The sequence below is a fragment of the Suncus etruscus genome, chromosome 6 (assembly GCF_024139225.1).
Source record: "Suncus etruscus isolate mSunEtr1 chromosome 6, mSunEtr1.pri.cur, whole genome shotgun sequence".
Lineage (NCBI taxonomy): Eukaryota > Metazoa > Chordata > Mammalia > Eulipotyphla > Soricidae > Suncus > Suncus etruscus.
The window spans coordinates 81,126,557-81,148,503 of record NC_064853.1 but is presented as its reverse complement, the minus strand read 5'-3'; the positions used below and the strand labels follow the sequence as shown (position 1 = coordinate 81,148,503).

Genomic DNA, 21,947 nt, shown 5'->3' with positions numbered 1-21,947 from the left:
TTTCCCTTTCTTGGATAAGCTCCAGTAAATAATTTTTTTAACTGACTAATTTCTTAGCTTCCCAGTCAGAAGCAACAAGACGGCAGCTCTCAAGATTTTTCTGATTTTTACCTTTTGGCTGAGGTGTTTAGTCACAAAGTCCAGCCCCTCCAGGACAAATTTAAGTCCTGCTGGCCAGCAAAGAGGCAGAGTTTGCGACCACCACCTTGCCCTGTCCCTAACAGAGCCTGCCTTGAAATACAAAAACACAATGAAACAGAAAATAACAAGGAAGTATAGAAATTGCCACTTAACACCAATTTTTGCACCTCTGGGAAGTTCGCCAGCAAGAGACCTTGGACTGAGCAGTCTGAGCCTGCTCCATGGTTGACTGAGAAAAGGCAATAGATAATAACAGTCAAGAAATCAGTTATCACACAAATTCCCCACACATTCTGCCAAGCACTTTACCACTCACACTGACCGGTCTTCACTCTCACTTTAAAATTTACAAATTTCTTTTGCTCTCTGGGCCATGCCCAATGAACTCCACACCTCTCCAGGACTGGGAGGGATTTTTCCCTCACTGAGTAACTTCCAGTTTTAAAGAGAAAGAGACAGGAGAAAATGAACCAGAGAAGTGGAAAGCCAAAAAATAAAACCAAAATTAAAAAATGAGATCAAAATGAAATCAAACCAACCTGAAAGGCTCTGCGAAGGGCTCATGCCCAATTTGGAAAGCCTGGCTGGGACTTGCATTGATCCTTGGAGCTCCGTGGAGTCTCCTTTGGAGCCAAGATTCTCGACCTCCTCCCTGATGAGAAGGACCCCTCTGGCCACTTCTCCCTAGGGCTCACACAAGACAAGGAGAAACAACTCACACAAAACAGTAACAGACAGACAAAGTCTGACCTAGTTTCTAATTCTTGGGCAGTTTACAGATGTATACCACACTTAATTACAGAAGGGTGTATACTTACAGAAGGGGCTTCCAAGCGTCCTGGGAATCCCCAAACCTCACTGAGGCATCCCTCAGATCAGTGACCTGCGGCCCTCTAGACACGTCTGTCAGCCGCCACCGAGAACCCTCACGGGCCCTTACGGCAATCACAATGCCCACACCAAATGCAAATTTTACCTCCTAGGCGCCGGTGTTCTAAGAACCCCGAGGTGAGGCGTTGATGTCCCTGAACAGGCGTGAATATCTCGGTGGAACCTCCAATGTTAAGTCCAGGAGAACGATGCGCCATTCAAAGACACCAAGACCACAGTCTTATGCAAAAGCAGGGGGTTTATTTTCTTACAAGCATATGCAGGGGCTGTGCTAGAATCCAGCATAAGCCAGAAACTGCCAGCCCCGAGCCATGAGCTTACTAGCTGTATATAGTATTTCAAACAATAGAAAGGTACAGTAGATTGATTTGCTTCAGGAAGTACAAGACATCTGGCACTTGCTCAATCACATTTTTGCAAGGTGCAGGTGCAAGCTTACAGGGTTAACATGACCAGGTTAGAACCATGTCAGAACAGAAAGAAAGTTGAACTGTAACTGGGTCTACAAGTTCCCACAATTGTGAAGGGGGTAGGTGATCAGGGCAGTCAGGGAACTCAGGGGAAATTTTTCCTTTACAATATGAAGGTCCCGAAAGATTTGGTAGTTTTCCCAAGGTTGTATAAATTGTATTCTGGTATAATTTATATATATATTTTTGTTTGTTTGTTTGTTTGTTTTTGGGCCACACCCGCTGGTGCTCAGGGGTTACTCCTGGCTGTCTGCTCATTAATAGCTCCTGGCAGGCACGGGGGACCATATGGGACACCGGGATTCGAACCAACCACCTTTGGTGCTGGATCGGCTGCTTGCAAGGCAAACGCCGCTGTGCTATCTCTCCGGGCCCTAATTTATATATTTTAAACTAGCATTCATTGCAAGTACCTGAAAATATCCCATAAATATTTATGGAATGAACGAGTCAGTCCCAATTCTTATATGAAACAGCTAAATTAGAATCTAGAGGGATAAACAGCTTGCCTTGCACTGAAACAACCTGCATTCAGTCCATAGCATCACATATGGTTCCCTAAGCCGCGTGCAATTCTGAGGATCACTAGGTATGAATCAAAAAAGCACAAACAAACACACACACAAAAAAACACCAAGATAAATTATTTGATATCTTCCACATAGATGAGGAAAGTGAAGACCACAAAGGTGAACAACCTGCATGGTTCACATACAGGAGTGTCAGAGTTAGCCAAGGTCCAAGCGCTCCTGACATCAATGAAACTTCCTCTTCTACTATCTGGCCAATCTGAAGGAAGCTGGCAGTGCTGCATAGGAGCATAGCGACAACATCAGCCACTTCCCATGCCACTGAACTTACCCAGTTTTTCCCTTCCATCTTAGCCTCTCAGTCAGCTCCTTTCTCACTCCTGACTCCTGTCATTCCCCTGATCTCAGCAATGAGATAATCCTTTCTACACCAGTTCTTGGATGTTCTCTAAAGACGTTAAGGCAACACTGTGTTCTGTGAACAGGAACTTTATTTACTATTATGATTATTCTGGTTTCTCTGCCACACCCAGCAGTACTCAAAGGTTACTCCTGGCTTTGCACTCAGAAGTTACTCCTGGCAGTTTCAGGGGACCATTTGGGGTGGCAGGAATTGAACCTGGGTCAGCCTCATGCAAGGTAAATACTCTCCCATGTGCTGTCATCGTTTAGCCCCTAAGCAGGAGCTGTAGAGTGTCCCTGATGGCTGCTGTCGTTACCTCCCCAGCGTTGGTCTAGACATCATCCACCACACTGGATCCTTACTGAGGCTTCCCCAACCACAAAAAGGCTCACAGAGAAGTTTGGTATTGTAGGAACCTTCAAGTGTTTATATTAACCAATCTGGGAAGATTTGGCCAGACAAAAGCAAGAACTATTTAAGCTGATGACCGTTATGAAGCAAGGCCCTTACAGCTTAGTATTGAGAAATTTGCTTCAGGCCCCTTCTGTGCTTTCTTCAAAAGGCCCAAGAGAAATAGGACTCGCTTTACTTGACACTATGAAGATTCTATGCACAGGCCTCACTTCCCACCATTTCTTTGTAAGTAATTGTAAAAAAATGCTTAAGTTCTTTGACATGCCTTCCTTCATCTATCAAGTAAAATAGGTCTTCTATTTATTTCTTTTATATTTTTTTGGTTTGGGGGGCCACACCTGGCAGTCCTCAGGGCTCTACTTCTAGCTCTATGCCTAGGGATCACTCCTGGTGGGACTGAGGTGACCATATGGGCATCAGGTATTAAACAGATTGGATATGTGCAAAGAAAGATTCCTACCCACTGTTCTATCTCCCCGGCCCCAAAATTTTCTCTTAAGTCTATCTAGACTTATAAGAATACAGAAAAGGATGAATCATACATTTTTAAAGATTTATTTTAAAAAAGAAAATAGCACTAAAACAGAAAAAGGGATTGTTTTTAGCTTCATCTTCAGTTGCCTCAAATTCATGCAATGTAGCATCCAGAAGCTAAACAACTAGGAAACATCGCATCAAGGATCAGATACCATTACTAATATGTGATCTCAGGCTCATAGTTTACAGCCTCCTGTGATAATGAGGTAATGAATGTCTTGCTATTGTGAAGTATACAAATAATAGGAATAGAAATGATCTTTCTTTTGGATCTTCAGTAGCCACTACAAGTCCTTTCATTTTGTTGTTGTTTTGGGGCCACACCAGAGGTATTCAGGGGTTACTCCTGGCTATGCTGTCAGGAATCACTCCTGTCATCGCTCAGGGAATCAGATGGAATGCTGGGAATCAAGCTTGGTCAGCCATGTTCAAGGCAAACTCTCTACCCACTGTACTATTACTTTGGCCCCAATTATTATCTTTTAAGTTGGGTAAATGACATGGCAGAATTTTCTTTAGAAAAGGCAATTGAGATGAAAACCCTTTGGATAATCAAGTTTGAAGTATTAGGTCTCCTACCTAATAGAACAGAAGGGTGCAACTTACATCAAAGTTATTTATCAACATGTGTTTAAAACTCAAAATACTTTTCTTGAACAAAATTATGACCGACATTTGTTGGGATTCAGCCCAGTTCTCAGAGCCACATAACCTATGCTCTAGTTGAAATATAGCCAATATCATATGATCAGAATGTTTCTTTCAGAAAGCATGTTCAAAGTTCTAATTTAGGAACTAATTTTCCTTATGACTCATCTCTTTCTTCTTTTATTTCATAATATCTATTAATTCCTGTTACATGCCAGTAACTATGTTAAATTCAGGTGACAGTCAACAGAGTCGGTCAGACATAATTTCTCTCTCAATGGAATTTATAATATAGATGAGAAAACAAACTAAATAAGTAATACTGAGATGTGAAATGAAATAATCAATGGAGGCATTTAGCAAGTAAGATTTTGCCTAGCTTTATGGGACAGAAAAGGTAAGTGATCTATGAGTAGAGCCTCCAAAGCCTTAGTTGGACAAAGTGAGTTGGAAATGAAAGCCAAAGTGGTTTAATGAGAAAGATCGGGGTTGGGGGACAGAGAACATTAGGGAATGAAAGACAAATTAAGAAATTTAGTCTTTTAGTGGTGATTAATGTGAAGAGGAAATAAAGGAAGATGATACCAGAAGTTTTCAGGAAGATGCTGGACCCTTAGTCCTCCTGGAATTCCAACTCTTTCTGGTCAGGAGGCTGCAGGAAATACCTGTTCTTTATTCTTGAGGACCATGGGAGTAGGTAATGGTGTTAGAGCTTAAATTGATGATGGGTATGATCTTGATGAAGCTGGTAGGCAAAAGTTGGGGGCAGTTCTGATAATGAAATCACTAATAAAAGTTGGGACTTCTCAACTTATGCTATTGGTACAGTTTCAAGGTTCTGGGGATAGACCCAGAAACTGAGATAGATCAAAATTTCACAGTATACTATGAGCTACACTTTCTACTAATTAGCTTCTAATTCTTTTTTTTTTTTTTTTTTTTTTTTGGTTTTCGGTTTTTGGGTCACACCCTGCAGCGCTCAGGTGCTACTCCAGCTCTACACTCAGAAATTGCTCCTGGCAGGCTTGGGGGACCATATGGGATGCCAGGATTCGAACCACCATCCTTCTGTATGCAAGGCAAACACCTTACCTACATGCTATCTCTCCAGCCCTTTCTTTTAATTCTTTGAATTTGTTGGTTTTGTTTTTATTCTTTATTTTTGCACCATACCCATCAGTGCTAAGGGATTATACCTGGCTCTGCACTCAGAGATTACTCCTGGCTCGGGAAACAATATGAGAGATACTGGGGGTAGGCTAGCTACATGCAAAGCAAAAACCCTACCCACTGTGCTATTGCTCCACCCCCACTACTCATTAGCTTCTGAACAACAGTGCTGCTTTTACCTATTAATTGCATGATGAATGCTTATAAAATACATGAAAAAGCACTGTTTACAATATAAAATACCTGTATGTTTTTTTGTGTGTGTAATTTAGAGACGCCCTGTTTTATATTGATTAATTTATCTTCTTAAATATCAGGGTTGTTTAGTGATACCATGATACATTTATTACCCGAACTTTACATAATAAAGTGCAATAGTACAACTAAAGCATAAGGGAAAAAGGCAGATTGAATTTCTTTTCTTCAAAAATAAAATGTAAGTTAGTTAAAAAAAAAAAAGGCAAGTTAGGCAGTATTAAATTTCACGAATGATTTGCTTTACTGTTTTTGGAAAGTAAGGAACCATCTTAAGTTGTGTTTTACTTTTAATTTTAACTTTCTCCACTTAAAAACTCCATAGTAGTTGCCAGATAAACTCCACAGTATTCGGTAGTAGCCAGTTCTAATTCCCCTAAATATCAGTGGCAATTTGTATTGTTGCCAGAACAACATTGCTAACATAGTATGAAGAAAGATGAAGTACTTCTTAGTTTTCACTAACAAATGTATAAGCAATGGGACTTCAACAAGTTATTTTATTGGGGCTACAGAGGTAGTACAGAGGGTAGGATGCTTGCCTTGGAAGTAACTGACCTGGGTTCAATCCCTGCACTCCATGGTCCCCCCAAGCTCTCTGGGAGTAATCCTTGAGTGCAGACCCAGAAATAGACCCTGTGCACAACCTAGTGTGGCTCCAAAACAAACAAAAACAAGAACAATAAATAAAATAAGTATGTTTTATTAGGTCAGAGAGATAGATCAATGGACTGAGCACATGATTCAGTTCCTGGCATCACCATGGTTTCCTAAGCACCACCAGGAGCACCCCTGAGCACAACCAAGCTGCATTCCCCCCAAAAATACAAAAGCCATTTTATTATTTTGCATATATAAAATGATACTTTGTAAAAATGATAAATAACCATGTAATTGGACAGTCAGTGTCAGGCAGAAAAAAGTAAGCAGGGGCTAGAGAGATAGTTTAGTAGATAAGATGCTTGCTTGCTGGACATGCATTTGACCTGAGCATGATCCCAGTCACCACATATGGTCCTCTAAGCATTTCTGGAAGGAATGGTCCTGCAGCACAGCCTTGAGTAAACTGTGCACACGGGAGGGAGGGAGAGAGGGAGGGAGGGAGAGAGAGAGAAAGAGAGAAAGAGAGAGAGAGAGTTGGGGTGGGGTGGGGAAGATGGAAGAAATATAGGGAAAGAAAGGAAAGAAAGAAGAAAAGGGAGGGAAGAGGAAGAAAGAAAGGAGAAAGCCAGTTAATTAATTGGGTGTGAGAAAATGAGAGAGTGCAACAAGATGTGATAGTGCAAGGCAAATTTGAATAATCCTCCTATATTAATCAAGGGATTGCCATTTCTAAGTGAAATAAATTGATATTTACACCTTGATGCTGATGCTGCAGTTAGTGTTAATTCAACCCCTCTCTGAGTGTGAGCCATTTGTGGTACACGCTGACACTAACATTTTCAGCAATAGGATAGGATGTGCCTCTACCTTTTGTCATTGTCATTTTTAATTTCTCCTAAAGTGAGCTGAGTGCAAGCTGACTAACTGTGCATTCAGGAAACTCAGCAAATTGACGTGAGCTCCCTCGGAAACCACAGAGCCATGGTGACAGGGATGTGGCTTAGCTTCCCTTTGCGTGTGAGCTGAGAAACCTCTGACAGTCCCCTCTGGCAGCCTTGCACAATGGACAGACCACATTCCTAGGGGTCCCCTCCAAGACCCTCAAGTTATCTCAAAGCCATCCTTTGACTCGCTCCTTTTCTTTTACTTAGAAGACATAAAATGCAGCCTCCAGTAATCTAATACTGCAGAAAAGATAAACATGATGCCATCTTTTAAGAAGTAGGTTGCTTTAGTTTTTGCACTATTATTAAGAATGAAGCTCTCACTTTTCAGGCATTTAATTAATGAAATATTTGTTTCTGAGTAGTTTTCTACCAATTTCTCTTGTGAGGTGTAAATATTTTGGAATTCTGAGGTTGAGGGTGGGTGATAAAATTAGAGCTTTACCAAGAGTATAGAATCTACAGAACCCCTCTGCTAGCACAGTTCTGCTACATGTGCTGCAGTGACCACAGTTCCAGAACAGCCTGCTCCAGCTTCTGTAGCCACCTGGAGGAATGTACTCTTGAGGGGAAAGTTGGGATTTACACCTGGATGGGAGATGACTATTTAGATAAGCATGGAAAACCTGGGGAGTTTTCTGTTGCATACCTGTGTTTAAAAAGATCGTAGTTTTAGTTTCCTGGGATTTTGGTGGATCATCCTGACCCTTGTAAATTCTTTGTAAAGTTCTTCTTATCCAATCAGACCAGCTTTGCCTGTATATCATTGAATGATGGCTGCTATGAACTATCTCAAAGTATCAGATGGAGAGTGGAAAAATAAAGAGATACCCTTTCTTAATATACATACACAAAGCACATTTTAGGTATGTGAAGAGGTGGAGAGCAGACATGGAGAGATAATACAGTGGGTAGGGTGCTTGACTTACATGCCTGGGTTCAACCTCAGAATCACCAGAAATGACTCCTGAATATAGAGCCAGGAGTAAGCCCTAAATGCCAAGTCAGGTGTGCCCCCACCCCAAAACAACAACTGGCTTAGGGATGGAGCATCTGCCTTCTAGATCTTTGACCTTGATCAGGTAGTCCTATGTCCTATTGCTAAAAATGAGCACCAGCACCACTTTGGGATTCCTGGTTTCTAGAGTGTGATTTCTGGTGCACCCAAACAATTATGCAGCCTTTTGGTATTACAATAACAATAAAGAGAGGAAAAAGCAATGAAAAGAGGGCCAGAGGGATGACTCAAAGGACTGGTGTATGCAAAGGAGAAACCTAGGTTTGATCCCTAGCACTGCATGGTTTCCAGAGCACCACTGGGCATGATCCTGGAGCACTGCAGAATGAGCCCCGAACAAATAAAATGAAACAAGTCTCCACTTACAATTCTTTCACTTTTGTGCCACTTATTTTCCTTCCTTTCTTCCTGTCTGCCTTCCTTTTTTCTTTCTTCCTTCTTTTCATCTCTCCTTTTCTCCTTCCTCCCTTTCTTCCTTTCACTCAGTGAACCATATTCTGTGCCAGAGGCATTAAACCCAGGTCAGCTGTACACAGGCATGTGCCTTATTCCTTGTACTTATCTCTCTGATTCTATTACATGTTTATAACTTCTACCTCCTAGAGCAATACATAAATTTTTCCTTTGGAGTTACCTGTCAAATAGAGAGCACAGTCTGGATAGAATTTCTGATTTGTTTCAAATAATCCCTACTGAAGATAAGGCTTCTCTGACTGAAAGTTGTCAAGATCCATCTATTGAGTTCTTGCAAGGAGCTGTCAAAAAGAGGCAAAAGAGTCTACAAAAAGGACAGATACTAACTCACACCTTTGGATTCTACTAGGAATATAACTTCCAAAATACGATATTTCCTTTTACTTCACTGATGTTCCACTCAGTATCCATCTCACAGTGCGATACTAAATGCTTGGCTCCCAGACTAGGTTATTGGGAAGACGAATGCACATTGTGCCACTCTAACTCTAATGTTAGTCAAATACTGCACTGGTGTTAACCAAAACTTCAGTGTTTATAGGCTTGGAGCAACTCACTTTTCTTCATTTTTGGGCTTTACATGATATCTGCCTTTGGCTAAAGTAGCAAGCCAGGCTCTCTAAGAATTCCTGTATCTCCTTAGTCACTGTTAATAAAGTTGGTAATGGACCACAGAAATAGCATTGCTGGACCACAGAACTAGTGCAGTGGGGAGAGCATTTGTCTTGCACATGGCTCAACCAGGTTCAATCCCTGAGATTACATATGGTCCCCTGAACCCTCCAGGAATGGTTCCTGAATGTAGAGCTAGGAATAACTCCTGAGCAATTCTGGATATGACCCAAACAAACATTTCTGGAAATGACAAAAACAAACAAAACAACAACATCAAAGTAATGGCATTGCTTATTTCAAGAATTTTACATAAAATTTTTAATACATAATGATTGCTTTCAGTCTGCTTCTGGAAAGGAGGTTGAGATGTCTGTGTAAAGATCTGTTGTTGTCAAAGAGAATTTAACAGCCCCAAGGAAGGACTGAGCTCTTATAAGCTATCATGGAAGATGTGGCATTTGCAATAGAACCTAAAAGGTGGGAACATTTGATGAGGAAAAAGCAAATAGAGAGGACAGTGCAATGGAATGGAGAGTTGTGTTCAAAGAGATAGAAAAATGTGCTGGGATCAGTGATATTTCTGAACTCTGGTTATACATTAGAATTACTTAGGAATTAGAATTTTTGTTCAATATATAGATAAGCTGAATTCCTGGCCAGAAACAACCAAATGAAAAATGGATATTGAAGAATAGATAGAGATAGCTAAACAAACAGAATTATTTTTGACATAATATCAGTTAGATTTTTTTTTCCCTTAAAAGCTGCATTTTCTATTTGAAAATGCTCATCATTCTCTTTTAGTTCTTTTTAGGGGCATAATTTTGAATAAAAGCAGCAGATAATAAATACACTGATGCATAATTTCTTTGGCAATACAACTTATAAAAATTCTTGCTGGTTAAAATTTCTGTATAAAAAGGGCTTACAGAACTTTTGTCATATTTCTTAGGTCAGTTTTAAGGCTCATCTATACTTGGAGGAGATATCTAGGATCACTTTCTTAGCTATGAAAATTATGCCATTTATTTATTTATGTATTTATTTTTGGCTTTTGGTTTGGGGTCACACCCGGTGGCTCTCAGGAGTTACTCCTGACTCTGTGCTCAGAAATCGCTCCTGGCAGGCTCAGGGGACCATATGGAACGCCAGGAATCAACCCTGGGTCAGCTCCAATTGGCTGCGTGCAAGGCAAACGCCCTATCACTGTGCTATCTGTTGGGCCTTTGAAAACGTTGCCTCTTCTTACAATGAAAGGACATTTCCAGCTTGAACAAAGTAAGAGGAAAAGGATAGAAGATAGATTTTTAGGTGAACCAATCTTACTTTATATAACCTGTTTTTAAGCATGTTTAAAATAACCCAAGCCAGGGGCCAGAGAGGAAAGCACAGCTATGTTTGCCTTGCACGTAGCTGATTCATGACAAAAGTTGGTTCAAATCCTGGCATCCCATATGGTCCCCTATACCTGCCAGGAGCGATTTCTGAGCATAGAGCCAGGAGTAACCCCTTAGTGCCTCCGGATGTGACCCCAAAAAATAACAAAATAAAATGCCCTAATTCAGATATTAATTTACTAATAATATTTGATTATATTACCAACTTTTCTTGCTTCATAAATCACTAACCTTGTTCTTCATAAATTGTAAAACACGATTTGAAAATTTAAATTGATTCATATGTACTTAGAATGTTAAATGTAGTTAGAATATGTTTTGACTTCCTGGGTTATTGAGAAAATTGTTTATTATATATAAAATCTTGTTGAACAAAAAAAAAGTTGTTCATTTTACAGCTTGTGTCATGAAGTGGATTTGTTTTATTTCATTGAAAAACTCAGGAATTCAGCATAGTGAGTGAAGTCAGCCAGAAGGAGAGAGACAAATACAGAGCTGCCTTTCTCTTATAAAGATATGAACAAGCATTGTAAGTGAAAATAGCAGGATCTAAGAACTGGCCTATAGAACTGACCATACCATGGCAGTGAGTTGTGAAGGACTGGAAGGGGGCAAGTGAAACGGGGTCCCTAACAGACCACTTATGCAATAAATGGAAGAGAAAAGGACATAGCTGTGGTGGGGTGTGTTTGGAATGTTGTATCCATAAGGACCCTACCTTTAACAGTATTATAAAATTGCAAATCACAGTAGCTACAATTCTTTAAAAAAGAAAATAAATCAACTCAGTAATGCTGAAATTGTAAAAAAAAAAAATTGAGATCTGGTCCCAAAACTGGGGTAAGTAGAATCTTGTGCGATGCCTCCATCTAGTGGACAACATCCTGTAATTGTGATTCGTTCCCCCATTCTTTGAGAACGATGGAAGAGCCTCAGTTTGAAGACAGTGAAAATCAACTGAAAACACCACTTTGGATGATCAGTTGATCTCTGCAAATGTAAAAATAAGAACAAAACCTTAAAATATATCTTATTTCTTATAAAACAAGTATAGGATTTTAAAAACTGTAGAGTTTTAAAAAGAAACAGCTCCCATCAATACTCATACTTATCAAAGCATTTCACAAATAATTTCTTCTTGATCATATCCATGATAATTGCAAAAATATTTAGTTGTCAGGTAATCTGGATAATACACTGTTTTAACTCACTCAGTAATTAGTAATGATTTCACAATTCTGTTGAACCTAAGAAAAAACATTAACCAAGATCATTAGAGAATAGCTTGCTGCTGCTACTGCTGTTGTTATTATTGTCTGGAGGTAGATTAGAAAAGAAGGTAGATTAAATGGAGTAAATAGTCAATAGATACAAACATCCAGTTATAAAATAAATAATTTATGGGACAGGAACAATAGCACAGCAGGTAGGACATTTGCCTTGCCTACAGCCAACCTGGGTTCAATCCCCGGCATCCCATTATAGTACCCCGAACTTCCCAGGAGCAATTTCTGAGTGCAGAGCCAGGATAAACCCCTGAGTGCCACTGGATATGGACCAAAGCAATAAATAAATAAATAAATAAATAAATAAATAAATAAATAAATAAAAGTCATGGGCTATAATGTGCATCCTGGTGACTGTAGTTCAAAATACTATGGTACGTATTTGAAAGTTGCTAGAATAAACCTTGAAGGTTAATGTGACATGAAGAATAGGTTACTGTAGTGAAGGATGTTCACTGAATATTATGATCATCTTGTACTATAGATATATCAAAAATGCTCTGCTCTATAGGGGAAACTAATACAATGTTTTATATAGTATACCTCAAAAAGTTACATATGTAATTGTTGATGTCACACACATGTATGTCATACTATGTTACAGTGTTGCAGTGTTAGCTAGCATTTCTGTCACATCCAAGAATTATCATTTCCTTTTGGTGGTAAAAACAGCTATGGTGTCTTTTCAACTTTGAAGTTTAAAATACAGTATTATTGGGATCAGAGAGATAGCATGGAGGTAAGGTATTTGCCTTGCATGCAGAAGGTTGGTGGTTCGAATCCCAGCATCCCATATGGTCCCTTGAGCCTGCCAGGAGTGATTTCTGAGCATAGAGCCAGGAGTAACCCCTGAGCACTGCCGGGTGTGACCCAAAAATCAAAAAACAAACAAAAATATACAGTATTAATGATACCAAAAAGATATTTGATGGGACCTGAGCAATAGTACAGATTATATAGAGATTCAGGCACTTGCCTTGCATGCAGCCATCCTGGGTTTGATCCCCTGTACCCTATAAAGTCCCTCAAGCCTGATTGGAGTTATCCCTGAGTATAGAGCAAGGAGTAAACCCTGAATACCACAGGAGTCAAACCCCCCCCAATTTTTTTTTAATTTACTAGTTAGATTTTAGGTAGAGGAAATAAATGACTTCCTATAGAATAGTTTAGAAAATAGTTATCTATATATAAATAAATATCATCATTAAAATAATGATGGAAGAGTCTTAAATATTGCTATACTGATTTAATTTTTTGTTTGGAGGGATTTACTTGATAGTTATCAGGGACTGCTCTAGCTCTGTGCTCAGGAATTACCCCCTCGTGGTGCCCAGGGGACCATCTGCAGTGCTCCGAATCTGAACAAAAGTTGTAGCAGAGGGACCCCCCCCATATGCAATGCAAGTATTTTACTATTCTCTTTGGCCTCAAATATTATTAGATTTTAATTAAGTAGTTTCTCTCCCACCTTGGTTTCATTTGTTTGGATTATTCTACAAATAAGATAAGACTTTTATGCCTTGGTTTCTTCTTTGCAAAATGAAGACATGCTAAGACTACGCAAAGGTCTTCTATGGGTTTATTTGGGGGGGATGAAAACCTGGCAGTACTCAGAGCTTACTCCTGGCTCTGTGCACAGAGATCATTCCTGGCAGTGCTCAAGAAACTATATGGGGTGTTTGGGATTGAACACATGTCAGCAGTGTGCAAGCAAGTGCCCTCCACACTCTACTAAGGTATTCTAGAGGAATGATTATGTGCTCAGTAGATTGACAGATACAGGAAATACAATGATGAAGCAAAGCCCCTGGTATCAAAGTATACACTCTTTGGAGAACATAAAAGAAATAATTTCTACACTAGGATGTAGGTACAGCATACTCTAAATAATATTAAAAAAATACTCAGTTCCTGGAACTGGAGTTTTAGTTAACAAATGCCTGGAGAAGGTCAAACCCTTCTAAAGGCATACAGGATAGATGAAAATTAGGTTTGCAAGGGAATCGTGGCTGAGATAGTATTCCAAACAGATGATCTATGTGCAATTTTTTTGTTTGGGGACCACACCTGGTAGTGCTCAGGAGTTTCTCCTGGTTATATACTTGGGAGTCAATCCTAGGTGGCTCAGGGGACCATATGGGGTGCTGAAGATTGAAACCTATTCAGCTGTAAGGTACCAGGCAGGTGCCCTACGCATGATATTATTGCTCTGGCCCCTGTATGTGCTTTTTTTTCATATTTTCATATTTTAATTTTTTATTTTTAATTATGAGAACAATGATACAAAGAAAGAGGACAAGGTAAAGTTACAGTGGAAGGACAATCACCCATAAACAGAGTTCTCAGAAGAAATCCCCTTGCTGATGCCTAAATTTTGAATTTACAGTCAAAGAACATTAAGAAAAATAAAACAGGGACTGGAGAGATAGCACAGTGGCATTTGCCTTGCAAGCAGCTGATCCAGGACCTAAGGTGGTTGGTTCGAATCCTGGCATCTCATATGGCCTCCCGTGCCTGCCAGGAGTTATTTCTGAGCAGATAGCCAGGAGTAACCCCTGAGCACCGCCAGGTGTAGCCCAAAAACCAAAAAAAAAAAAAAAAAAAAAATAAAGAAAGAAAGAAATAAAGAAGGAAAGAAAGAAAGAAAGAAAGAAAGAAAGAAAAGAAAGAAAAGAAAGAAAAAGAAAGAAAGAAAGAAAGAATGAAAGAAAGAAAGAAAGAAAGAAAGAAAGAAAGAAAGAAAGAAAGAAAGAAAGAAAGAAAGAAAGAAAGAAGAAAGAAAGAAAGAAAAAGAAAACAGAACCTATGTACAATTACTTTGTCCACAAGTCCCCAGATTGTAGTACATTATAACTTTTCTTAGCAGTACACAAAGCAATATAAAGCCATGAAATTTATGTGACTCCTTAAATATTGAAGGCATAGTATTATTTTTACATTTTCATGCACATGAATATTAGTTTAAGTTAACATCAAAAGTTTAAGTGGTTTTTTTTTTTTAAGGTTTAGAGTCAAAGAAACACAGTAAAAGTGGTGTTAGAGTGGCAAATATTGTTTGCATTGGCCCACCAAAATATGGGGGACATGGAAAGGAAAAGCCTTGGCCTAAATACAAGGAGACCCTACCCCTGAAGTTTCCTGGCATAAGACCATGTATGTGCATTTTAAAGGCAGGATTTAGATAAGATATTTGACAAAGTCAGTTTGGAAGAACACTTTGGACATTATGAATACTAATAAGTATATAGAGTAGATCCCAAAAGAAGTCTGGTCTTACAGTGGAAATCAGCAGTAGAAAAAGCTCCAGGAGTGTATCAGAAGCCAGAAGAGAGCTTTCTGCAAGAGTTTTCCTTTCTCTGATTGACCACTAGCCTTTCTGTTCAGCCTCCAGTGAAGTGTTGCTTTTGTTTCAAATCATTGTATGACTTCTTTCTTGGAACATAATTTTACTTAGTTTATCAAGCTGCTAAATAGATTCTTTAAACATGAAACCAGTGAGATGGTTAATACTGCCAAGTCACCCTTTAACCCAGCAGTATTTGTGCATGAAACACTGACTACTGGAAACAATTTTCAAAATTCTGGCTTTACCCATACATTAGCAAGATACTTTTACTTGTGAAAAAAATTTTTTTTGGTTTTTGGGTCACACCTTTCAGCCTTCAAGGGTTACTCCTGGCTCTCTGCTCAGAAATCGCTCCTGGCAGGGTCGGGAAACCATATGGAATGCTGGGATTCGAACCACTGTCCTGCATGCAAATGCCCTACCTCCATGCCATTTCTCCGGCCCCACCTTTGAAATTTTGTTTTTACATTTTTTGATGATTAAAAATTAAAAAGAAGGAAAATAAGAAAATGTAGTATAATACATAATAGTATTCATATTGCTAATACAAAAGTACAAAATCATTAGATTTAATAAGCATTTGATTTACTAGAAAATGAATGGCTTATATTAACTTTCAATGAGCTATTTATTTATGGTACAAATAAATCCGAACTTCCCCTCTAAACTTTAAATGGCATTGGTAAAACTTGGTAAGGGAAGAGACAGAGCAGAGCAATCTCCCAAACACAGATGACAGTAAGTCCCAAGCATTGCCAGTTTTGCCCCATCCCCTAACATTAAAGAGTTGGTAGAGTCCTTAAGTGTATCTAATTTCTGTCTTCACAGCTACAGGCTAGTTCCAAAGGTTTATTTTCCTGCACAAGTCCAGGACGTTGAACGAGCCACAAAATATTTCCTGCAGCCAGAAGTTTTACAGAAGTATTCAGCTGACCCAAACAGAGTTGGTATTTCTGGTGACAGTGCTGGGGGAAATCTGGCTGCGGCCGTGGCCCAACAGGTAAGAAAACCAAATTTGTTCCACCCCTACCTCTACCCTGTCTAGGAGCTGATGGCAGGGCATGTGATCATATACAAAAAAACTTTTGCAGGGGCCTGAGCGATGGCACAGTGGGTAGGGTGTTTGCCTTGCACACAGTCGACTCTGGTTCAATCCCCAGCATCCCATATGATTCCCCAAGCATGTAAGGAATGATTTCTGAGTGCAGAGCCAAGAATAACCTGAGTGCCGCTGGGTGTAGCCCAAAAACAAACAAAGAAAAAAAACTTACTCATTCTCCACTTAAAGAGTAAAGACTTAATAGCCAATGGACTGGGCTCTTAATGGCCATTGATAGTTGCCTACACTTTCATAGTTGTCATAGATCTTTTTTGAAGTGGGAAGAGCAATTGTTGAAGTAAATGTCCCCTCTGAATCTTTGTGAAAGCCCCTGATGGCAGCGTAATAGGAGAGCTAACATTTAGGAGGTTATTCTTACTTTAGAGATGCCTGGGAAATTCAGTATTCTCTACTCCTGTTATTTTTTTTGTTTTTGTTTTTGTTTTTGGGCCACACCCAGCGATATTCAGTGGTTACTCCTGGCTGTCTGCTCAGAAATAGCTCCTGGCAGGCACGGGGGACCATATGGGACACCGGGATTCGAACCAACCACCTTTGGTCCTGGATCGGCTGCTTGCAAGGCAAACACCGCTTTGCTATCTCTCCGGGCCCTACTCCTGTTATTTTTTTTTTTTTTTTTTTGATTTATAAGTTGGGATCTTCTTGTTTACAAACCAATTCCATTGGTACAGTAGATAAAGCACTAGCTTTACATGTAGTCAACCTAGGTTCAGTCGATAGCACACCATGTAGTCCCCCAAGCCTGCAAGCCCAAGACTAAGCACAGAGCCAAGAGTAAGCCTTGAGTACCACTAGGTATGATCCCCCCCAAACAGAAACAATAAATAAATAAATAAATAAATAAATAAATACAAATAAAAATCAATTGCTTCAAAAAAAGAAAATAAAAAATATCAATTGCTTGAAAAGATTGCCTTAGAACTTGTAACCAAATAAAAAATTGTTTTATAAAGTTTTTAATATAAAAAATTAAATAGCTCAAGCACTTTAAATGTTTTAAGTTTATTTGAGCTTTACCTGGCTAAGTTCTTTGAAAACAATGTCTCTAAATCTAACAATGCCTAAATATTTGCCAACTGTGTAAACTAAAGATAAGTCCATTTTTGCCCTCTTAGCGATTAATTTACTTAAAAAGAACATCTCTGTTGTACTTGCTTTGGCAGCACATATACTAAAATTGGAACGATACAGGGGAGATTAGAATGGGCCCTGCGCAAGGATGATAGGCAAATTCGTGAAGTGTTCCATATTTTTAAATAAAAGAAACAAACTCATAAAAAAAAAGAACATCTCTGTCTTTTTGTCTCTAAGTTTCTTTTGGTATTCTCAAATAGCCTCTAACTTTGTATTTGTAGAGTATTTTGACTTCTTTTCTTTTCTTTTCTTTTTTTAATTTTTTTTGTTTGTTTTTGGGCCACACCCGGCGGTGCTCAGGGGTTACTCCTGGCTGTCTGCTTAGAAATAGCTTAGCTCCTGGCAGGCACGGGGGACCGTATGGGACACCGGGATTCAAACCAACCACTTTTGGTCCTGGATTGGCTGCTTGCAAGGCAAACACCGCTGTGCTATCTCTCCCGGCCCGTATTTTGGTTTCTTTTCCTCTACAATAATTAAAGAGCGTGGTTCTTCACTGGGTAGTGGAAAGTTTGCTACTGGTATGTTCAAATGTTTGTGGTAAGAAGAAAGTGATGGGTCAGTGAAAAGCCTCAGGGACTTTAAAACCAATCAAAACCAGGAATGAGATCCTACCCCCCCCACCCCCACCCCTATTTCTTCTTTGTGAGCTACCAGACTTTGGATAAGTCTTTTTTATCTTTCTGAGCCTCAGAAGAAATGAGGATTAATCACCTGCTTGTTCTGCTGTGGCCAACTTAGTGCCATGATATACAAACAACCCCTGGCACATATTAATGGTGTGTTTTATGATCTTTTTTTCTTACTTTTATAAAACCATGACATCTTTTCTAAAGAAAGGGCTCATAAAGGCTGGGTGTGCAGCTAAAGTTAATTTGAAGATCCTTTAGCTGCCTAGTAACCTAGTTAGCTGTCTCTTCGTTGTTAAAGAAAAATGAGTCACTTTATATACAAAATTACAAAGTGAGGTAATATAACCACTGGGGAGACCTGGGGAAAATGAGAGCCATTAAGGTGTGGGGGTTCCTTTACCTTCACAATCCAAATCACGGGGCCCTCCACCAACTCCTCTATACTACTTAGTAGTCTGGAGGAACAATGTCAGCTCTCTTTGTGTCCTCAGTGTTGAACCAAACATAAGCACCAAAACTGACAGAAGACAGATTGAGGTCCTTAGCTTTCCTTCCCCTCCTGTCTGCAATGGTCACAAGTCAATGCTTTGGGGGCCAGTGCAGGCCAGGATTTGATGCAAAACTAAACAAAATTCACATTTTTCCATTCATAAGGCCCAATGAGGTGTTCGAAAGGATAAATACAAATGAAGTGTTCTAGGAGAGTTAGTCACTCAAAACCACCAATTTTATACATTAGAGCTGTGTGTGTGTGTGTGTGTGTGTGTGTAAAAAGGTTTTATTTTAGAGCTGGAGCCATAGCACAATGAGTAGAGTGTTTGCCTTCCACACAGGGTTCGATCCCTGGCATCCTATATGGTCCCTTGAGCCTTCCAGGAGTACTTTCTTAGTGCAGAGCCAAGACTAACTCCTGAGCACTGTCAGGTATGGCCCAGAAAAAAAAATAAAGAAGAGGAAGAGAGAGAGATTTTATTTAGAAATTCTGAGGAAAAGTAGGGAAAAGGAGAGAAATAAAGAGAGTAATGTGTTTAAGAAAGAATATGGGCTTCTCCAAAGGCACAGGGAGCCTTGGGATACATCCCAGTGTTAAAGTATGAAAGTTTTTATCTCAAGAGGAAGGGTGCAGGTGGCATGTGCTGGGTTACCACGTACCCAGGCAGCACATGAGCCATAACACACCTTTCTCAGTAAGTAACCAGCAACTTGATAGGCTGAAGGTGGCTAATTTATTTTAAAAACTGCTATGCCTGGTAGAACTTTAATCAACCTTCTACCCCTTTAACTGACTGCTTTAGATTGAGCTGTTCCATAACTTTATTAAGTGAAGTTTCAGTAAAGACGATCATAGAAAATGAAATGATATGTTTGCTTCCTCTTTTTTAGTTTAATCAAGATGCCAACTTCAAAAACAAGCTCAAAGTGCAAGCTTTAATTTACCCAGTTCTTCAAGCTTTAGACTTTAACACACCCTCTTACCAGCAAAATGTGAACACCCCCATCCTACCCCGATATATCATGGTAAAGTACTGGATAGACTACTTCAAAGGCAACTACGACTTTATCCAGGAGATGATAGCTAACAATCACACTTCACTTGATGTGCATGAGGTCGCTGCTCTCCGTGCCCGGCTAAACTGGACCTCACTCTTATCTGAGTCCATTAAAAAGAACTACAAACCAGTGCTACCAACTACTGGCAATGCCAGGATCATCAAGGAGATCCCTCAGCTGCTGGATGCCCGTTCTTCCCCACTCATCGCAGAGCAGGAAGTTCTGCAGCACCTCCCCAAAACTTACATTCTGACATGTGAGCATGACGTCCTACGGGATGATGGAATCATGTATGCAAAGCGCCTGGAGAGTGCAGGTGTGGAGGTCACCCTTGATCACTTTGAGGATGCTTTCCACGGGTGCATGATTTTCACCAGATGGCCAACACACTTCTCAGTGGGAATTCGGACTAGGAATAGTTTTTTCAAATGGCTAAAAGAAAATCTGTAAAGGAATAACATGCCTAGAATTCTTGAGCCCCTCTGAACCTCCTGTACTTGCTTTGGAAACACATGCACTTTTCAGTCAGCTAATTTCCTCTTGTCATTTAGAAGTTGTGAAATCTCTACTCCCTCAGGACTTTTTCCTGAATAAAAAAAATTTTTTTAATGCATCTGACTAACAGAAGTGCAGAAACAACTGAATCTGGTTCTTAAAGTGGGCCAGTCTCTGTTTTTGTTTTAGCCAAACTTCTACTTATACCCACAGTCAGAGAAAGTGAGAGTGAGTGGGAACTGGGAAAAGCTTTGGGTCATTCCTTTGTCAAGAAGTTCTTTTCAGAAGAAAACTTTCCAGCTGTGGGTGGCAAAATAGTGACTTTATGAAGTTTAAAAAACAAATGGCTCTTCTTCAATTTACTAGAGTTTACTTGGAGTTCAGAGCAGTGTTAAATGGGTACGCTTGAAGATCAGAGTTGGGTACCATGTGTCCTCTGTTATTTACAGATGGATGGTTTTGTTTCCTATGGGAATTTTGGCAATGACATTTCTAACAAGGTCATATTTCTCAAAGGACTTCTTTCCTTTATATTGTTTATGAGATGGCTTATCATAATATCATAAACTCCAGCTAGATGATGATGATACTTGAAAGTTACTTCCTACCACTATTATTAGAAAATGTGAACTTGGGGCCAGAGAGATAGCATAAAGGTAAGGCGTTTGCCTTTCATGCAGAAGGTCGGTGGTTCGAATCCCGGCATCCCATATGGTCCCCCCGTGCCTGCCAGGGGTGATTTCTGAGCATAGAGCCAGGAGTAATCCCTGAGCGCTGCCAGGTGTGACCCAAAAACCAAAAAAAAAAAAAAAAAAAAAAAGGAAAATGTGAGCTTGCATGCACTGGATATCTATATCTTATTACGTTTCTTAGTTATGCTGTCTCCTTGAGGGAGATCTTTTGGGAGCAAGTTTATTTAGATTTAGAGTAAATCTTCCATTACAGAATAAGAAAAACATAAATTAAATGCTAATAGTTTTATAATGAACGCTTCTGACATAAAATTATCAAGAGCAGTATAAATATATTTAACATAGTCAAAAAATAAAGTACACTTCATACTAGTATAAAATTATAAATTACTTTTGAAGGGCCTAGTTTGTTCTTGAAAATACAATTTTTCACCTACTTGGATTTAAAATGGACCTATTTTGGTATATATTATGTGTTGTTTATTTTTAAAAGCTATTTAATATTAACATATGTCACTAGACAAAATTTTTCAGAATAGTATCTGTAATTCTGTAATGAATACTGAAATTAATGGTATTTTTAAAAAAAATAATTACATTAGGGGCTGTGTGCTAGTACAGCAGGTAGGGTGCTTGCCTTGAGTGTGGCTGACTCAGGTTTGATCCCTGGCATCTATATCTTCTAAGCCTGCCAGTACTGATTCCTGATGCAGAGCCAGGAAGTAACCCCTGAGTATTGCTGGGTATGGTCCAAAAGACCAAAAAAAAAAAAAAAAAAAAGCTACCTTAGGTTTAAAATATAATCTTAGAATTATATCCTATTATCATTTTATAAAAATATCAAATAGTGTTAATACTACTATATACTAGCCCTAAATATTTTTATGCTTATATAAATATGCAGATGAAATAACTAGAAACAAAACAATATTTAGTAAAAACATCTAAGTTCAATATCTTAGGAAATACATCTGCTTATTTCTGCTTTCTCTGACTAGAAGAAATACTAGCTTTTACTCTGGCTTACAGGCATATACTGTCCCCTGGCATTCTCATTTCTCCGTATCACTCTCCAGCCAGGTTTAGAAGTTATAATAACCCAAGCTTCACTTCAGGACAGCCTTCACTGCCAGTGGGAATATTTTTGGCAGAGTGAAAACTTAAAGTCTGATGTGAGTTAA

At 39.3% G+C, this 21,947-nt stretch overlaps 1 protein-coding gene and 1 non-coding gene across 3 annotated transcripts in view; both read left to right on the top strand.

Moving 5' to 3' along the window:
* NCEH1 (neutral cholesterol ester hydrolase 1) overlaps positions 1-20,183 on the top strand; it is a 91,166-nt gene extending 70,983 nt beyond the window's left edge. For both annotated transcript variants that reach the window (XM_049775241.1, XM_049775242.1), the window contains 2 exons: positions 15,971-16,142; positions 19,412-20,183. In XM_049775241.1, coding sequence (XP_049631198.1) covers positions 15,971-16,142; positions 19,412-20,029 — 790 coding nt within the window. In that variant the 3' untranslated portion in view covers positions 20,030-20,183. The remainder of the gene's footprint in view (positions 1-15,970; positions 16,143-19,411) is intronic.
* On the top strand, positions 17,410-17,516 carry LOC126013172 (U6 spliceosomal RNA). Its single transcript, XR_007497500.1, has one exon. It is a non-coding gene; the product is annotated as a U6 spliceosomal RNA (small nuclear RNA).
* Positions 20,184-21,947: the final 1,764 nt, after the last annotated feature.